Here is an 18,311-nt window from a genome sequence, read left to right as displayed (position 1 = left end):
CAAGAAGAAGAAGAAAGGAGGAATCAACGGATTAACATCTGAGCGCACAGATGTTTCAAGCAGTCACAGCGGAAACTCAACTCCCAACTCTCCAATGTCACCAGAACCACCAACTACTACTCGAGCCACAACAAAGCCCGTAAAGCCTCCTAAACCAGTCTTGTCACATTCAGCAACGTTTCCGGTTTCAGGAGTTAAGTCAATGATCATAGAACGTAGCTCTTTGGCTCCAAATGTGAGAGCTCCTGGAGCAAACTCAAGAACCGAAGTGAAAGAAGAGAAGGCGAAAGAGTATAAGTACGATATCTGGGGAGACCACTTGACAGGGCTTCATTTGATGGATAGGTTTAAGGAAGTAAGAGAAGGTAAAAGCTGCTCAGGTTTTGATGGAGATGAGTGTGAGAGTTTCTTTGTTAAGGGTCCTCAGAACTTGTTAGCAAACTCTGATGCCAGGTTTGCAAGTTTCGGCAACCAATAAAGAAATAAATAATAAAAACCAAAAGATTAAAAATATTTTATATAATAATGCGAAGCCCAGTGGGCTTTATGAGCAAAAACGTTTTCATGGGTAGGTCCGTGCAAGAAAAGTATCAAACCGTAAGTGTATCCAGCACAAGTCACATGACCCAGTAAAAATGTGCCACTTAGGATTTGTTCATAATTTTAAAATTAGAAAAAATTAATTTTTTCTGTTAAAAAAAACAAAAATACGTAACTTCCTCATATTATTTATTTTTCTACATATTTTAAAAAAATAAAAAAAATAAAAAAAATCATAAAATCCCTAAATTTTCTCATACACTACACCACAATCTTTTAAACTGTTTAATCTTCTTTTACAAAATAAAAATTCTATTTCATGTTGGACTCAAATTCTCAATCTTTTTCTGGTATTTGCTTTCTCTGCCTTTCCACTAATTTTTTTTTACATCATTTACATCGATTATAAATTGTATGAGAAAAACTGTAATCGATCCAAGCTTATTGACTTCTTTTCCTCTTTATTTCAGATTCATGGTTGGAGATTATTACTCTACATTTTAAGATTCAAGAACAAAACCAGATAAAGCTCACTATGTACAATCCATGTCAGTTTCCATCTACTCTCCTGCTGTCTGTATCTCTAAAATTTGTCTACTGTATAAGAAGAGCTGTAAGTATTTTTTGTTTTTTTTTTATTATAAAACTCATTTCCATGTTATCTTTTATTTATTTTATTATTTTTGTGCAAACCATGTTATCCTTTAGTATGGTACTAATTCAAAGAAACTGATTTATTATTGTCTCAAACACTGCACTAAATTAATGTTTTCTTATCATTCTTAGAGGTCATGTTCATCAGAGTTTTACATTTTTGGTTAAGTCTTAACAGTTTGATTTTACAAACAAAAAATATTTCAATAATATAAAACCAGTGATACATGCATGTTCCCGTCCATAGGACGGGTCATAATACTAGTAAAAAGATAAAACAAGAGACGAACGGCGAGATATGTGTGATGACGTGCTCATGTTTAAAGAAGTGAGAGAAGGTTATGATGGAGATGAGTCTGAGGGTTTCTTTGTTAAGGCCTAAAGGTTCCTCAGAACTTGTTAAAGTCTGATGTTTAGAACCGGATAATTATTTAAAAAACTCAGAAGATTTGTAACTAGAGTGATTGATATTAAAAACCATGATCGTCGTACCTATTGTGGGGTGAGGGGGAAAAGGCTTTTTATTTTTACGTCGTACCAATCGTAAACGTTATGACAACTGTGGAGCAAGGAACTATTCCACCATTATAAATGCTCAGCTCTCCAATTGGTACATTAATCTCTTTGATACCAGCCTATAATTTCTCTGTTTAAATGATTTAGGCTGCTATAAAAGAAATTTTGGAGAACTAAAATCAAAGAAATAAATATAGTAGCAATTGGAGAATTAAAAATCACATATCAAGACTGTATTTGATCTCGGAAGTAGCAATATATGGATTCCTTCAATGTGGTTGCCTGAACATTGAAGAGGAATCCAGAGTTTGCTATTCCAAGATCAAACACAGTTTTGAAATATGTGGCTTGGATTTTCCACACTCATTTCTCCGTTGGAATATGAGCTCACGGTAGTTATTGTAGAGATCCAAAATTCATTTGTTCGCATTTAAACATGTAAACACATGCTTTGTTTTTCTTCCTCCTACTCGCTACCAAACCTTGAATACAATGAATTGGTTAGTGTGGTGTGGAATTCGAATACATACATCTCTTCCCTCTTTTCCAGCCTTAGTGTTTATTTACTTAATTAGTTAGATGACTGAAAACGTCTCTAATGTTGTCACCTAGTTTTGCCTTATTGGAATGGTTAATGAAGTATTAAATTATTTTAGGTTCTTTGTCAACCGGTTAATGAAGAATTAACCAATTTTTGATTTGAGCCTTTATTTTATTTTATTTAATTTAGTTAGTTAGTTAGACCTTCCCCATCGGCATGTTCATAGTGGAGTTCTTAGCATTTTGGTCCAAAAAAATGAATCAGAACAAAAAAAAAAAATCTAAGAGATCTCCTTATATAGTATACTCATTTACGTTCTAAGAGACTATACGTGTCAGCATTGTATTGGTCGAACAAAAAAATAGAAAAGGGGAAAAAAAATTATTTGGATGGCATATCATTTCTTTCCTTCTCTCTCTCTTTCTCTCGCGACTGCGAAAAAACGAAGATTTGTATTTGGAATCGAAGGGTGTGGAAGAAGAGGAGATTGTGGTCGGAAGAGATACTCATCATCGTGAATTGATGACTCGGCCGTGTCCCATCGCGATAGATAAAATAGGAAGAGCTTGAATCAATTGGAATCCCAAGGTAAGGGTTATTTGATGTTTGTTGTTTGAATCAATTAGGGTTCTTTGAATTTGGATCGCAAATCTGTAAGATCTCTCAGACATTTTCTCCTCTCCCGTCTTTTTCAATCGGATTTGAATCGATCGCTTTAAAATTGTACCTTGAATTCACGTGCGTGTAATACATTTCAGGAATCAAACATGGGTTCCCTCTTACTTTGCAAATTTTTTGATATTTTTTTAATTTGATTTCTTAATATCCTAAGGTATGAATTGGTCGTGTGTCTCTGTTAGATTTGATTGCTGCATCAATGTTAGTTCCCAGGATTCAATTGAACGTAAAATCTCTTCTGAAGATGATTGAATATTTGAACTCTCTTACTCTTGGAATTGAGAATTGTAAAACAGGAAACATTTAATAATGGGTTTCAAATTCTTTGAATTGGGTTGCTTGACGTGGTGATTTCTTCAAGGTAGCTTGGTTGATGTTAGAAATAGTACTATAATGGTTTTGTTTCTTGTGCTCTTAAGGTTTTATGGATGTGTTCAAGCTTTGTAATTCATAGTCTGTCTTCTTTGTTTCTTGACTATTTTTGCTTTGAACTCTCGTTCTGTAAACATGTAATGGAGTAAAAATTTCTCTGATAACAGGATACATCTTACCTTGGTCATTGCTGCGACAATCTGCTGTTGGATGATGTAAGTTTATGCTTTTGATATACTATTACATGTTGCTTTCTGGCCTTTTTGGTTTACATTTGCAGCCCTTGTTTCTCTTTTTGTGCTTTTCTTTGTCTTCAGTTTTGCTTAGTGTCAATAGACCTGTTATTGCTTCCTCTCCTTAATCAAACAAAATGCCGAATCCTGCAAGCTAAAGATGTCTAGAACACAACTTCCAGTTTGATTTTACGTTAAAGATGTTTTGAGTGTCTTTATATCGAGTTTGATTTCTATGTTGCTTTGGTCACAGTTTCTTTTTTTATCTTTTGACTATGGTAGGTGGGCAATTGTATATATTGCACAGATGAATCCTCTGATTGTCCCCATCTTAAGTTGAATCCTCTACTCATACAAGAGAACCTTAAACTAGAGTTCCAGTCGTGTTTGTAATTCTTTTACCTTGGTGTGAACAAATCAAAAACCTTTTGTAATTTTGTTGTATTCACTTCTCATTCATTCCCCAAAACAAAGCTGAATCTCCCTTTTGAGATTACTACATCCCACAATGTATTAATGTTTTTTATTATGTTTTGTATGTTTACAAATTAATTAAATGCAATATTTTCCTATCTTTATAAAAACTTAAATGTTTACACATTTATACTACTTCTATTCTATTTAAAACTTTCAAATTTCAAAAAATAATTTATAAAAAAAATAAAAGACCCAGAATTAAAACTTACCATTGGAGGAGAAAGTTTTTACTAAGAGATCATGAGTTCTTATTTACAAAACAATACACAATAAATTCTTAAAAAATTCAAACAGTGTATAAGTACCCCAATATATGAACCCGCGGTTAATCTTGCTCTTAGTTATTAGACCTAAATAAATCGCGTGATGTCTCTCAAAACGAAGAAGCTTCAGGTAGACAAGTTTCGAGGAATCTCCGCTACACCCTGAATCCGTGATATGGCGGCCTCTCCACAACCCCAATGCCATAGCTGGTCGAAGCTTCCTTCAGATCTCCTGCAATTGGTGTTTGAACGCCTTGGTTTTGCCGATTTCCAACGAGCCAAATCAGTCTGTTCCTCTTGGCAATCAGTTTCAAGAAACTCTCAGCCAAATAACCAAATCCCTTGGATGATTCGATTCTCCAAGGGCAACGATTACTGTCTCTTGTTCAACCCTGAAGAAAAACACAACATGTACAAAACTCCAAATCTCGGCGACGATTTCTCAAAGAGCTTTTGTGTGGCTACTTGTAGAAGCTGGCTTCTGATGCAACCTCAGTATGAATACATGCACGACCATCAGTTTAATCTTTATATCCTGCATCTCTTAACCGGCGAGAGAATCAACCTACCGGCTTTTAAAACATATTATGGACTCACCTGTCCCATACTATGGATCGATGAGAAAACCAAAGACCACCTAGTCATTGGAATGGCTGGTGAAGACTATGCCCTTTGTTTCAAGAAAGGAGACAATTCATGGAAACAAATCCCAACCTTGTCAGGCATCGAAGAGTGTTTTAGCATGGTTTTTAAGGATCACAAGCTCTACTGTCTCAACTATGCCAAACTCAAAATCTTCGATTTTTCTGGAGATACTCCGCTCAGAGTTTTCAAAACTAGCGTAAGTGGCTGCTTACACCAACCAAGTATTGGCGTTGTCATGAGACTTCCTGGAGAGATCCCAGGGAAGGACCGGGTGGTGGCTCACTTTAAGAACAATGTGGTAATCAATCTAGCCGGAGATGTCTTAATCGTTGAGTGCCGTCGTCCGTGTTTTTCTAACATATGGGAATTTAAAATCCACTAGATGATAGGGAACAACGAGTGGGAGAGAGTTGTTTCTTTGGGAGACGAGGCCATTCTTTTGGATTTGGGTATCACTGTGCTCGCCAAGGACTCGCAAGTAATCAAGAGGAACTCCATCTACTTCTCCACTGCTTATTCCTTTTTCGAAGATCAATATGAAAAAAACGAAATCTTCATATTCAACCTCGATTCAAACAAGGTTGAGCTACCGCACCGATTTGTTTGCTCCTCCTATCCCCGCTCTAGATCCCGATGGTTCTTGCCAAGTTTCAAACGAGAGTGATTTTCTTCTTCAGTCCTTTGTTTTTTTTTTATATCTACGTACAACATTTGGTAGAATATTTCGTTTAAAGAAATAAAGAATAAAGCCAACAAACCATCCTTGACATATAGAGTAATAATTTTTTAGGGCGGACTTGGACACTCAAGATGATTGAAGGCAAGAATCAAACTCACAGTTACAATAGAGAAACAGATGATCAAGAGAATCATGAGCCTTGGAAAGCTTTCTTTCGAATCACAGAGAAGGATTAAGAACCGATGTTCAGGACGCTTTCCAATGGCCTGAGAACAAGAAAAATGTGTAAAAGTAAGTTTACTTGCAAAAGAGACCTGTGCCAAGTTCATATGATGATAAAAGATATTACTCACAAGGTACGGTGTGTTATCGATAATTTGGTCTTTGATTGTCTCCTTCTCTTATGTGGTTTGCAATGTACAAGTCCCTACCCCCATGGTTGTAGCCATTATTGGAGTTGGAACGGTAGGTATGATGGTTCTTGTATGGTCCGCGAGTTACCTCACTCTGCCTGTATGTGTCTCCTTCTGTTCTCTGGCTTATCATCATTCCCGAGAAGTGATCCAAGTCCCTCACGCCTAGGTTGTAACCACTGTTCAAGCTGCCATGGTTGGTATGATGGTTCTGGTATGGCCTCTGATGTGTAACCGGCATAGTATGTGGGTTGAATGATGCTTGTCCCTGCAAGGCATTAGAGGCAGGTCTTCTGTTGTAGAAAGCTGGTGGTGGTCTTTGGTTTGTTTGGTTTGGACGAGGAAGATGTGAATGGGGAACATTGATAGGTGCGAATGAACGAGGAGCATATGTAAGAGACGGATGTGGTCGAGGAGCATATGTAAGAGGCGGATTTGGTCGAGGAGCATATGTAAGAGGCGGATGTGGCCGAGGAGCGTATGAATGGGAAGCGTAGGAATTAGGGGGGTTCATATTTCTCAACTGTGCTGGATTCTTATGTCCCTGTGAAGGATTTTGGTTTGGAAAAGCAACAAGTGAATGATTAGCCGGAACGTCTGGTCCAAACCTCTGGGTTAGATTCTCATCTTTCTCGTTTTTTCTTGTGTTCACTTGACAAGGCTTCTTCAAATGACCAGGCTTTTGAAGTCTTCCATCTGGTTACAAAACACCGAAAGATCACTAAAAGATATCTCTCATATATATAAACATACCTATATAACAAAGAAGACTATAGCATCTCACCTTTTAGTACATAGCCTGACTTTATTTTCCTTTCTCTCATAATCTTTCTTGCTGCGGCACCGCGGCTATGCTTTTCTGAAAGAACTTTGGCTCTGTCTGCTTCATTAGCCCATCGCTGGAAAAAGAAATGGAGCAACCAACTCATAAGCGCAAGACTCGTGACTGAGTATGAAAAGTAAAAAATACAACATAATGAAGACAACTCACCTGCCTCAAGGTCATTAACCTATAAAGATTTCGTCCTTTCACTAGTAACGGATACAGAGGAGGCAATTTCTGTGTTCCCTCGCACCAAAGCACTTCAATCTTTGGTAAAGACACAAACCATAGAGTTTAGTTTATGAGACTGGAAGTCAGAATTAACCAGTCAACAAATATAGAATGGATCAAAAGCAAATCACAGAATGAAGATGAGCATTTGAGGTCGGTCATACTTACAGTGAAAGTGTGTTGCTGTTTAGCAGTACCATAGCTTTCTTTAACAACCTGGCCAGCGACAGTTCTTCTCCCCATAATCTTTCCACTCCTTTTCATCTTTTCATACCTACTCAAACCCAAGATCATTGATTTACATATCAATACGAGGCAATCAAATCAAATGTGATAACAAGTAAAAAACATAAGTTAAAGAAGGTAATTACTTCTGATGAACCTTCTGTGTAAACAAAACAGTATCTCCTTTGCAGACATCACCTGCACCAATTTATACGACTGTCAAACTCTGCTGAAATCTGTAACACACACACACATACACACACAATGACACAAAAGAAAAGCATATCCAAAAGAGTATTACCTTTACAGTTGATAGCAAAAGATGATCTTGGATACACAGCTTCCCCACTTCCATCTTTTATCCTGAAAAAAGGAAAATAGGATCATGAGCATATAAAGTAGTTTATCCTTTTGAATTCCCACAAGACACAGAGAGATTATAAGCGGCAATACCTCCAATGCTCAACAATTCTGTCAATACAAACAGGTTTGGTGCCAGACAACCTTAGACCATACTTTCTCAGATATGCTTTACACTCTTTCAGATTTAAGGATTTCAAATCGCTTCCGGCTACAAAATCAACAAAACGAGTGTTCAAATCAAAGATGCAAAAAAAAAAAAAACAAACTCACAGACACGATTTTGATGGATCAATCAATCCGTTTTGCGATTAACAATGTTAGGTCAAATACGAAATTGGTTTTAGACAAACGCAGTAACAGAGGCGAAAGAGTAAAGATTTATAAACCCTAAAGGACAAAAACCTGTGAGGAGGCGAGTGACTTTGTCATCATCATCATCGCCGCGTTTCTCCCCAACAGTCTCGTCAGCGTCATCGTAGTCAACATCTGAGTCCATAGCATCATCGTGGCGCCAATCGCTATCATCTTCATCTCCACTGATTTTTTAGATAAAATTGCAGAATCGATTAAATTAATCCCCAAAAATTAAGATTCAAAATAAATAAGCAAAGAAGGAAGCGTTAGAGAAAATACCTAGAATTCGTATCTTCGTCTTCTTCATCCGTTACGTCAGCGTGCTCATAGTTATTCTCATCAACGAAACCATCGTCTTGGTCCTCGTCCGAGCTACGGAGATCAATGATTACCCTCTTCTCCTCCGACATGAGAGAGAGATCTGTTGATTCGAATCGACGAGAATTCAAAAAATTATATTAAAAAANAAAAAAAAAAAAAAAAAAAAAACCAAACGGCTCTGAGAATATCTTCGGAATTTGGAAATTTTCCTTTTTCTCAAAATCCTGAATCTGATAGTGGGGTGGGGGTGTTAATGTTAGATATTTACACAAATCACTTTGTATTTTTAAGTATCTACAAAATTTAACCAGTTTTTTTTTTTTTTTAATCTATTCACCACCAATCACGTCTTTTTGTTTGATTTCATCAAATTCTTGATTTTTTTTTTTTTCTTTTTATCAAAAGTTTTCATTAAACTTAAATTTTCAAAGAGGAGGTTTCATACAAAGAGAAACATAAAAGGTTAAAAAGCTTAACAAGGTTACAAAAAAGATGCAAGAAGGTGCAAGTCTTTGAGAGGCTAGCAAAACTTGAAAAATCTGTTGGGACCATGGTGGAAGCGTCTTTGAAGACAAGCTTCGCGACTTCCTAGATCAACAAATGATCAGCAATAGCTCTTGTAATATATGCAGTGGAGCGTTTACAAAAGTGGTACATAGGTGGAATGAGAGAGGGTGCTCTAGCAAATGCGAGAATCTTCAAGACAAATAGATCAAAGTTTACAGCAATTTCTGGCTCAATTCTCATAGCATGGGGTGAAGCTACATCTGGGACTCTAAAAAGATATGTGCAATATTATAACAAAGCAGGTGGGTCCTCCCTCTCATGAAGCCAATGGCCATGGAGGTTAAGGAGTCCCACACAAAGCTTGTAGCCAATATTGCATTGAGATATTAAGACATACTTGAGCTTACATCCACTACAAAAAAATGGTCTTATTGAGACGAACGTTTGTGATGAAAATTTCACGTCACAAATTTGTGACACTTTAGATACGTTGTTGCGACTAACTATTTTTGTCACAAATTCGTAGATATTTTGTCACAATTTTGTGACGTTTGAAGTCAGATTAAAATATGTCACAATTAATGTCAAAAGTGTGACGATAATGATGGATAAGATTGTTTTAAGGTTGAACCTAGGGAAAGGAAAGCAAGGTCGTAACAGAGCAGGTGGGTCCTCCCTCATATGGAGCTCATAGCCATGGAGGTTAAGGGTTCCCACACAAAGTTTGTTGTCGGCTTTGCTTAGATGCACTAAGATAGACACTAGGTTGGAACCGAGAGGAAAGTGGTAATGATACAAATGATACAGATTAAAAGGTTCGGTGGGCGTTTGGTATTCATTTTCCAACTGATCTTGACAAAAGGATTTAACTTACCAATCTAGACAGGCAATTACACAGCTATTTGATTGTTTGCGGCCAACCAAGATAGAGGTAGAGTGACCTAAACGAGATGGGTTCGATAAACTTCTATATGGTCGAAATAGCTTCAGGATCATACATGTAACCAATACTAGTCGAAGAACTCTATCTACCAGGGTTTGCGGATAAGAGTTGGGCTCAAATCTGGATTGAGGGGACAAAGGAGGATTTGATAGGGATATGCATTGAGAGCGTGAGTCGTAAAAACTCATTTCAGCAACAAGATCGGCATAAAGCAGATTGGTCTGATTTGTGAGGCAAATCTTCATTGGATAAAGCGGCAGATCGGAGGAGAGCATAGCCAAGACACAAATTAAAGAGACCAAAAGTGCAGGAGGGGGATACAAGGTCACCATGATTGACGCTTTTATCGACCAGATCTCACACAGTTCCGGCGTCAAAACAGAGCTCACTTCTAGCATCGGCCAAGTAGAACACTTGGTGATGGGGTAAGAACCCAAGGAGGAAGGAGATGATGGGATTGACATCAAGACGAACCGGTAAGAGAGGTGAAGGGCAGAACACACATGGAGCCTAGAAATCTCAGATTTATCATCGAATGGTTGTAGTCTCGGGAGAATCACCTCGTTGAGACGAAACACCGGTTGAGCAGAGGGGTGAGAAAGGAGTTGAAGCTTACGCATTGCCAGAGTAGCGTGAAAGATCGAGAAACCTCCGGTGGATTCGAAATCGATCCAGAAGCAGTGCTGGTATAAGAGGAGAGAACTACAGTGAACAGAAAGCAGCTCAACAGCGTCGATTTGAGACGACGCCACCGGGAAGAGGAAATTCGGAAGTTGTGCCGGAAAAAGAAACGACTAGAGCGAACTGTTACCTTAACAAGTATTTTCTTGACTTTTAAGTAGAGTAATTTCTACATCATTAATCAAGAGAAAATGAGTGACACACTAATCGGAGATGGAGATTAAATTTTTAAAAATTGGATGTAAATCTAAAAGCCATACAGACCCGAAACCAAATGTACACAAGAGACGAGACGTCGTTTAACAAATTATTATACACAACTCTCTTCAGCCAAAAAAAAAGAAAGAAGCTTCTTCTATCGATTCAACAATTATAATTTTACAGACATACATATTTCTTCTACCCACATCATTTTCATTCATCCCCAGTTGTAATGTCCCCCCCCCCCAGGACCCCAAACTCTAAATACGTACATTGACATACACATACATGTACAAAAATACGTATAGAAGTGTAGCTTCTATCGTTAAACCTCTGAAGCTTGCACAAATCAAAGGTGATCTGAAGTCACGCAGGTTCTTCTCCGGTCACTGCTCGGCTTTGCTCTCTGGGAAAGAGACGGGCTTGGAATTGCCTCCAGAGTTGAACGAGGAGACAGACGGGACACCATTCCTGTTAGCTCGGGAGACCGGTACTGTTGTTGCTGCTGCTGCTGCCCACTTTCACTGGAGGAGAAAAAGAAGTACGTGTGAAGAAGCTGTGGAAAAAGCCAAGTCATACACACAAAAAAAAAAAACAACACAGACATAAAAAAAACAAGAACACAAGTTTCACAAACATGCTTCAAAAACAAAACTTAATGCGAGTAAAAATTGTGATGGATGGATGATGATGATCCATTACCTCTCTGCGGATGTCATGTTTCTAGCTCGCGGAATCTGATCTAGTTTGAAATTTGGTTTCTCCCTTCTACTGCTTGGTTCCTGTAAGGCAGAGATTGTTTAATATTAATGACATAGGCCGGTGGTACATGAGAGGATATGCAACGCTTGTATCGAGGTTTTGCTTACTGTTATGTTCATCCCGTTGAATGACTGAGAGCAATTCGAGACATCGTTGTTGTTTGGTGAGGTTGGTTGCAGAGAGTTCTTTAGGAACCGATGTTCTAGCAGCATAGATGCGGTTGGTCGCTCAGCTGGGTTTCTTTGGAAGCATAATCTCAGAAAGTCTTTACCCTCAGGTGACATTGATTCAGGTATCGGTGGGCTATCTCTCATGACCTTAAACATTGCTGCAGCCTATGGTTAAAGCAAAGTTGATACAAAGAGCTTTAGATATCAGGAGAAGAAAAAAAAAACTCAATATCAGACATATGTGTGTGCTTACCCCTTCAAACTCACTCCAAGGAGGCTTCCCGGTAAACATCTCAATGATTGTACATCCTAAACTCCATATATCAACAGCAAAAGCGAGATCTGGGTTGCTATCTTTTTGCATCACAGCTTGCATGAGCTGTGTGAGTAAACAAATATATTAGTATATACATATATAGAGAGAGTTTGTAGAGTCTAGTGTATTCCAAAGATCATAAAACAATGACCACACCTCTGGTGCCATCCAGTACGGGCTTCCCTTTAACGAAAGATCAGCTCTTTGCCCGGTAAGCTGAATAAGATAAATAACAACTTTATTATTATCAAACTGAAACAAAGCAAAGACCAAGAATCCATGATATTCGCAGTCTGACTGATGACTGAAGAAGACAATTAGCAATAATAATACTAAACAGAATATAGAACTCACGTGTTTAGCCATGCCGAAGTCAGCAAGCTTGACAACCCCAGCAGCATCAACAAGGAGATTAGCACCTTTGATATCCCTGATGACATTAACAAAAATAGGGAAAAATCAATATGCTTAAGCTTCAACATCTGGAAAAATATTCACCAAAAATTGATTACAGTAATATTGTGACTTTATTACCTATGGACTGTCTTTTTGCTGTGCAAATAAGCCAGCCCAGACAAAATGTGACGAGTAAAATTGCGAACAACAGATTCTGTCATGGTACCACCGCAATGATCACGGATAAATTTGTTTATTGAACCCGGGTGAACATATTCCAGGTATATAAAGAAACGATCTTCTACCTGGACATGCAAAATCAAAGAATTAGTCAATGGATCTTCAGCCACGCTGCATTGGGTTGGTAACTCTATACATGTAAACAGAGGATACTTACTGTCTCACTACCAAAATACTGCACAATGTTTGGATGTTGAAGGTTACTTAGAAGTTTGATCTCCTGAGATAAAAGAAAAAAAACGTTATGACATAGAACAAACGAACCTATAGGCTCACGGAGATCAAAGTCTCTCCTGTATCTTACCTGCTCTAATTGCTTTATACACTCTGCGGATTTTGGGTCATCAGGAAATAACTCAACTTCCTTCATCGCACACAGTGCTCCATTTTCGCTGCAAATGAAAATCAAATCAGAAGGCACTAAAGAAAAGAGAAAGCATTCTTGGCACCAAGCAACTGTAGGAAAGATACAATGAGTAAGAATTACTACCTGTTGCTGGCAACGTAAACGCTTCCAAATGTACCACGACCTATTAGCTTCCCTTTCTTCCACTGAGAATTCATCGGGAACGAATCCTGTTTAAGAGGAGCCTGAGGGCAAGGAACAGAAGCAGCTGCTGAAGAGGGGCAAGCAGCTCCAGGAGGGAGAGGCAAAGGATGAACATTACAGCTATCACGGCGTCCATTAGTAACATCAATGGACATCCTCGGATGCAATGGTGAGGAAACACTATCCCGTGGTGGAGCAGAGTGATCAGGGGATACCGTAGAATGTAACGGTGAAGATGGCCTGCTAGGCTGTGGGCTTCTGTTGATCTGCCTGCGTGGACTTCGAGGTTGTGGGCTATGGATCGGAGAGTTGTCAGTACTAAAGGCAGTGAAGTCGTAAAAAGCAGGAGGAGGAAGTCCAGAGGTATCAAGTGGCATATCTGGAGCAGACCAGGCTTGATTGCTTTTAGGAGGCAAATAAAAAAAAGGCAAATCGTGGCCAGTACTCTTCCTTTGAGGACTAGGCACAGGACTCATGTGCGGACTCGTCGGAGCACTCATGGTTGGAATGTTCACCCAATAACCATTTCTGTTCCTCGGACTCGTTTCTTGATTTGACGAATTCTCCGAAGCTCTCCTCGTGTCACGTGAAAAGCCATTGACGCTGATTTTTAAACACAATTTGAAAAGATAAGAATCAATAAACAAACAAACAAGCAGTAGGATCAAAATCTCCAAACCCTAAATTGAAGAAATTGGCTACCTGGTGAGAGGAGGACCAGAGGATGTGCGGTCAGCAACAACTCTCTCGGGATCTCGATCTCTCTCATCCAATCCTCCTCCTCCTCTAGCGTTTCCGGCACTTCGATTCCTCGAATCTCCGGCGACCACCTCCGGTAACGGGAGAGGCAACGGCAACGGGACGGCAGAAGGAGAGCGAGGAACGGCGGTGAAAGCGCTGGGGGAGCGGGTTAAACCGGAATCGAAGGTGGAAGAAGAGGTAGAAGCACGACGCTCGCCCAACAAAACATCGTCATCCGTCAAGTGACGAAGCTTCCTCTGACGGGTGAGCCTGCCGCGGTTGAAACGAAACAAGCGGCGGTGAAATCGATCCCGATCCTGATGATGACGATCTGGATCCGGAGATTCGGAGTAAGAAGCCACGGGTTTTAAAGAAGAAGACGGAGAGGAGGAAGGAGACGAGAACGAGATTTGCGGAAGCCAACGCATAGCGAGAGAATCATGGTATGCTCATACAAAATCTGCTGCTGCTGCACATGAATCCCTTTTTTTTTTTTTCTTTCTCTTACGCGATTATTAGAATCGAGCAGAAGAAGAAAGAAGGAGATGAAAGCGATGACGATGAGGAGGATCCATGGAAGAACCCAACGGATTTAACAGAAAAAAACAAAAACCAGAACGCACACAAAAAAAATTATAATTTCTCTAACCAAAGAGAGTGATTATTTTTACGTATTTAGGACCAACTTATTTTCTTTTATTTTTGGGGAATTTATCTTTTCTCTGTTATAAATAAAGAGGAAGATGAAAAAAACTTGAGAGGCGGTTCGGTCTGTGTTTATGTGAGAGATACGGTTTACAACGGCTTTTTCTGGTCTTTTTATGGTATGAAATATCGTTTTTTTAAAGAAAAATATCAACTTTTTAGATATGTTGCCATATATATGGTTTAGTAATTTTGTATATATTACCTTGTTTAAAAACTCTATTAATTAAAAGAAATTATAATATTATAGTTTTCAAACTTTACCATATAACTTTAAAATTATATGGTAATTTATCAAACTTTACCATGTATTAAAAAAAAACTACTGTCTATTTTTATAAAACTTTCACTAACATGTATAAAAATATTTTACATGTAAACATTATTGAATTTCTTTTCTTATCTCTACATTTCTATTCTCTATTGTATATTTTTTTTTGGAGTTATGAGATAGGACATATTTATACACCACCAACCAAACCAACCTCTTTGTTGTCACCTTTGTCTTGTTTGTGTTGCTATTGAATTCCTCTTTTTTTTTAATGAACCTACTCCACAAATCTCCATCTACATATAAAAGACATCACACTATTAAGAAAACTTTTTACCACACAAAATATAGTACTAAAGTCTATTATTATTATTATTATTATGATGTGAAAGAGAAATATTAAGAAAAATATGCGAGAAAATGTCAATCCCTCTAATAGATAGACACATGCGTAAATCCGACTCCATCTAAAACCGTACTGTACGGATCTCGAGGCATTGACTAAATTTTAAAACCAGGTGGTTTACACCAGCTTAAACTTGGTCATTAGTTTAATTTAACTAAGCTAGTCACCTTCTATATTGCTTTTTTCGTCAACAAACTTGATTTTTTCTTATTATTATTACTTTTGATATATTTCACTCTGCTTTTACATTTTATATTCTGACACGGTCACACAGTGTAATACCCAAAGTCACAGGATGCTTCCGTTTAAATATCTTTTTTCCAATTTTCAAGTCTAAGCTAGAAGACAAACCTCGTTTAAATGCAATACCATTACAATTTTACAAAATTCACGTATCAAGGGTCAGTCAAAGCTTCAAAAAGCAGCTGGAATATTTATTTAGATCTACCCGAATATATTAAGTTGGCATGTAAAAAAGTTTTGAATCTAATAGTTTATTTAAAAAAATCCATATGAATTTGAGTTCTCATTCACATATATAAACAATCTTACTAAAGTTGAGAAAGTAAAAAGAAACAATGTATATATTTTTTTTTTTGTCAAACGTATTTGAAAAAATACTTAAATCATGAATTTGTAACGAAGACTTTATTTACGAATTTTCCACAATAAATAATGAAAGACTAATAAACTAAATAAAATAAAATAAATAATAAAGAAAAATAGAATAAAGAATTGAAATTTCGAGTTCAAGCGAGGGAGGGAAGATTCTGAACTGGTTCTGGGTCAACTACATTTTTTTGGCAAGATTCCACAAACAAGTCAACGGTCAAAGAAAACCCAAGAATACGTGGCGACATCTACTGGTCACAACAAACGACACGTGTCATTCTTAGTCCCTAGTTAGCACTGATATGGGACCAAGTCTTGGGCTCTTCATTTAAGTGTTAACGACCCATTCAAAGACTGTTTTGCTGGGAACACGAATCCATTTCGAATCTATTTCAGCGTACAAACTAATCTAATCAAAGTTCTTTAGTTGGAAACAAATCTATTTCAGATTGTTCGGACACTGCGATGCGAGGGATGAGTCATATGACAAAATTAAAAATACATAAGATGAAAAACAGATATTTGATCCGCAATTCGAATTGGATCTGCGTCGTTCAAAAAACACAAATAGCAACTAGAGACGGTTTAGTGTTCTTTCACTCAGGGTTTATACAAAAAAGGTTGATTCTAAAAATTGCTTCTTTCCTTCTAGAAATGATCATGTTTTGTTATGGAACAGAAACTTCGGAGAGACATTACATTACCCTTTTCAAGGACTTATTTTTATGCTGGAACAGCTTTTGGTTCTTTCACAGGGCTTGTGGCGACAATCTTACACACAGGCATGGTTTCATTCTTGCTCAATAGCTTCAATGATGGATGAAATACAACGTCTTGCAATAACACTTTGTCGTCAATGTCGAGTTTGCTCACATCTATTTCGATTTTAGATGGAATGTGTTCCGCTGGCCCTAGTAGTTTTAGAGTACTCCGGATTGACTGTAGATTTCCCCCTGGTCACAGTAACAGACGATCAGAATGAAAGATCTAGATAGCAAAACAGAAGACCAACCGTTTTACTGACAGAAAAAACAATGAGATTATAAACATTAGAATTTTTGTTGCTACAAAGATTTACATGAGAAGATTCATGAAACTAGTCTATTCCCCAGTGGATAAAAGTAAAATTCTGCTCCTACACACATGAGAAAACCTCAAACATATCATATATCTAGTTTCTTTAATTCCTTCACCGTTGAAATGCAGACTTTACTATCAGATAAAAGTGTGATAAATTTCTCTTTACCTCGATAGTAAGAACAGGTGGATTGCAGTAAAACAGAAGGAACATGACTCATGAGCACTAGCAAGCAAAAACAAAGACAATGCAAAGTTGCCATCAATCGAAAAAAGAGAATCCCGATTACAGTTCAGAGCCAATCTTCACACCAGCATCAAGACAAATTCACAACACTCCTATCAGTTCTCACATGATATCTCAGTAAGCACAACAAGGTGACAACTAGCTGAATGACGAAACTGTTACCTTTCTTGAGACCAGGACAATGATCCAATCCATTGAACACAACAGGAACATCAACCTTCAACTTCTCCCCATCATCAGCCCACACGAATACCAAATTAAGTATCTTTCCAGTTTCTTCATCTCTATGAATCTAACAAGAAACACCAAAACCCATCACTAAATTCAAAACTCTCACTCACAATATCTGCATTTTACTAAATTCAACGATTGAAATTGAAATCTCAAGAAAATACCTTGAGGGGAAGTACTCGACCCGATTCAACAAGCGTCGAAGAGCCCTGACCAGCTCGGATCTGAAGCTGGAATGTGGTAGAACAGAAGAATGGGAGTCCAACAGAGTCGATAATAGACTTAATCTGCTTCTTATCCGCCGTCAAAAGCTGCTTCCTCGACGCGCCTCGCTTCGAAGTGTCAGTCTCGAGTAGCGACTGCGGGAAAACCACGGCGGGAATCCGGCCAATCGTCCGGTCTCGAGCCGATACTCCTCGACCCGTGGCTTCGCGTGGAATCGCCTGGATCGTCTGATACTGATGAATACACCGAATCGATCGACCGAATGAATTCGCCGGTAGATCAGCCACCTCCGCCGTCACGGATCTCAGGCCACGCAACCATTTCGCCATCTCAGTGTGGTTTAGAGTTCGATGTGACTGACGTTAGGGTTTGTTTCCCCTTCAAACTCTCTCAGACGTTCGAGGGGGTTTAAGCTCTGTGGGCTTTTCTGTGGACTAAAATAAAAAATATCGGTATTGGGCCTATTGTTGGCCTATATTAATAATAGTCTTTGTTATTGAGTTCTATACACATATAAAACAAAAATCTATGGACTGTAAACATACAAAGAAAAAAAGGGTTGTGAACCAAAATTGTGCTGAAATCCATATACGTAACATATAAAACATACTAATCCAAATTGCATGTTATTGTTATTATATACATAAACTACACAAATGATATGTGATATGTCGATTGAGATATTTTATAAAGAAAGAATCA

At 38.0% G+C, this 18,311-nt stretch overlaps 3 protein-coding genes, 1 long non-coding RNA gene and 1 pseudogene across 6 annotated transcripts; 2 read left to right on the top strand and 3 right to left on the bottom strand.

Moving 5' to 3' along the window:
* LOC104762882 lies at window positions 2,646-4,108 on the top strand. The gene is made up of 3 exons (XR_763669.1): window positions 2,646-2,839; window positions 3,469-3,516; window positions 3,817-4,108. It is a non-coding gene; the product is annotated as an uncharacterized LOC104762882 (long non-coding RNA).
* Window positions 4,334-5,611, top strand: LOC104762881 (annotated as a pseudogene).
* LOC104762880 (zinc finger CCCH domain-containing protein 62-like) lies at window positions 5,666-8,486 on the bottom strand. The gene is made up of 10 exons (XM_010486280.2): window positions 8,287-8,486; window positions 8,056-8,189; window positions 7,744-7,861; window positions 7,592-7,653; window positions 7,437-7,488; window positions 7,234-7,339; window positions 7,003-7,101; window positions 6,796-6,910; window positions 5,952-6,707; window positions 5,666-5,864 (listed from the first exon to the last, which is right to left on the bottom strand). The coding sequence occupies exons 1-9, from the start codon at window positions 8,415-8,417 to the stop codon at window positions 5,965-5,967; spliced, it is 1,560 nt and encodes a 519-aa protein (XP_010484582.1). The 5' UTR covers window positions 8,418-8,486; the 3' UTR covers window positions 5,666-5,864; window positions 5,952-5,964.
* Window positions 10,758-14,528, bottom strand: LOC104762879 (mitogen-activated protein kinase kinase kinase YODA). 2 transcript variants are annotated; one of them, XM_010486278.1, is made up of 11 exons: window positions 13,797-14,528; window positions 13,035-13,697; window positions 12,849-12,936; window positions 12,702-12,764; window positions 12,443-12,609; window positions 12,263-12,338; window positions 12,065-12,124; window positions 11,846-11,971; window positions 11,530-11,757; window positions 11,363-11,442; window positions 10,758-11,216 (listed from the first exon to the last, which is right to left on the bottom strand). In XM_010486278.1, exons 1-11 carry the CDS (start codon window positions 14,261-14,263, stop codon window positions 11,135-11,137), a joined length of 2,100 nt encoding a protein of 699 aa, XP_010484580.1. In that variant the 5' UTR covers window positions 14,264-14,528; the 3' UTR covers window positions 10,758-11,134. The 2 variants fall into 2 exon arrangements, with proteins under 2 accessions (XP_010484580.1, XP_010484579.1); XM_010486277.1 differs by having other exon boundaries at window positions 10,758-11,184; window positions 13,797-14,527.
* On the bottom strand, window positions 16,312-18,007 carry LOC104762878 (50S ribosomal protein L25). 2 transcript variants are annotated; one of them, XM_010486275.2, is made up of 4 exons: window positions 17,549-18,007; window positions 17,316-17,445; window positions 17,076-17,132; window positions 16,312-16,782 (listed from the first exon to the last, which is right to left on the bottom strand). In XM_010486275.2, the coding sequence occupies exons 1-4, from the start codon at window positions 17,936-17,938 to the stop codon at window positions 16,553-16,555; spliced, it is 807 nt and encodes a 268-aa protein (XP_010484577.1). In that variant the 5' UTR covers window positions 17,939-18,007; the 3' UTR covers window positions 16,312-16,552. The 2 variants fall into 2 exon arrangements, with proteins under 2 accessions (XP_010484577.1, XP_010484578.1); XM_010486276.2 differs by lacking the exon at window positions 17,076-17,132.

The sequence above is a fragment of the Camelina sativa genome, chromosome 18 (assembly GCF_000633955.1).
Source record: "Camelina sativa cultivar DH55 chromosome 18, Cs, whole genome shotgun sequence".
Lineage (NCBI taxonomy): Eukaryota > Viridiplantae > Streptophyta > Magnoliopsida > Brassicales > Brassicaceae > Camelina > Camelina sativa.
The sequence above is the reverse complement of the archived record's forward strand: the minus strand, read 5'-3'. Positions and strand labels throughout refer to the sequence as shown.

Coding starts and splice junctions, on each gene's coding strand:
- LOC104762880 (XM_010486280.2), bottom strand. CDS start 8,417: ATGTCGGAGGAGAAGAGGGTAATCATTGATCTCCGTAGCTCGGACGAG. Junction 7,489..7,591: donor TTTTGCTATCAACTGTAAAG/GTAATACTCTTT, acceptor AAATTGGTGCAG/GTGATGTCTGCAAAGGAGAT. Junction 6,911..7,002: donor GGTTAATGACCTTGAGGCAG/GTGAGTTGTCTT, acceptor TTCTTTTTCCAG/CGATGGGCTAATGAAGCAGA.
- LOC104762879 (XM_010486277.1), bottom strand. CDS start 14,263: ATGCGTTGGCTTCCGCAAATCTCGTTCTCGTCTCCTTCCTCCTCTCCG. Junction 11,972..12,064: donor CGTACTGGATGGCACCAGAG/GTGTGGTCATTG, acceptor TTACTCACACAG/CTCATGCAAGCTGTGATGCA. Junction 11,758..11,845: donor CTTGGAGTGAGTTTGAAGGG/GTAAGCACACAC, acceptor CTTTAACCATAG/GCTGCAGCAATGTTTAAGGT.
- LOC104762878 (XM_010486275.2), bottom strand. CDS start 17,938: ATGGCGAAATGGTTGCGTGGCCTGAGATCCGTGACGGCGGAGGTGGCT. Junction 17,446..17,548: donor GTCGAGTACTTCCCCTCAAG/GTATTTTCTTGA, acceptor GTTTCTTGTTAG/ATTCATAGAGATGAAGAAAC. Junction 16,783..17,075: donor CACCTGTTCTTACTATCGAG/GTAAAGAGAAAT, acceptor TACTGTGACCAG/GGGGAAATCTACAGTCAATC.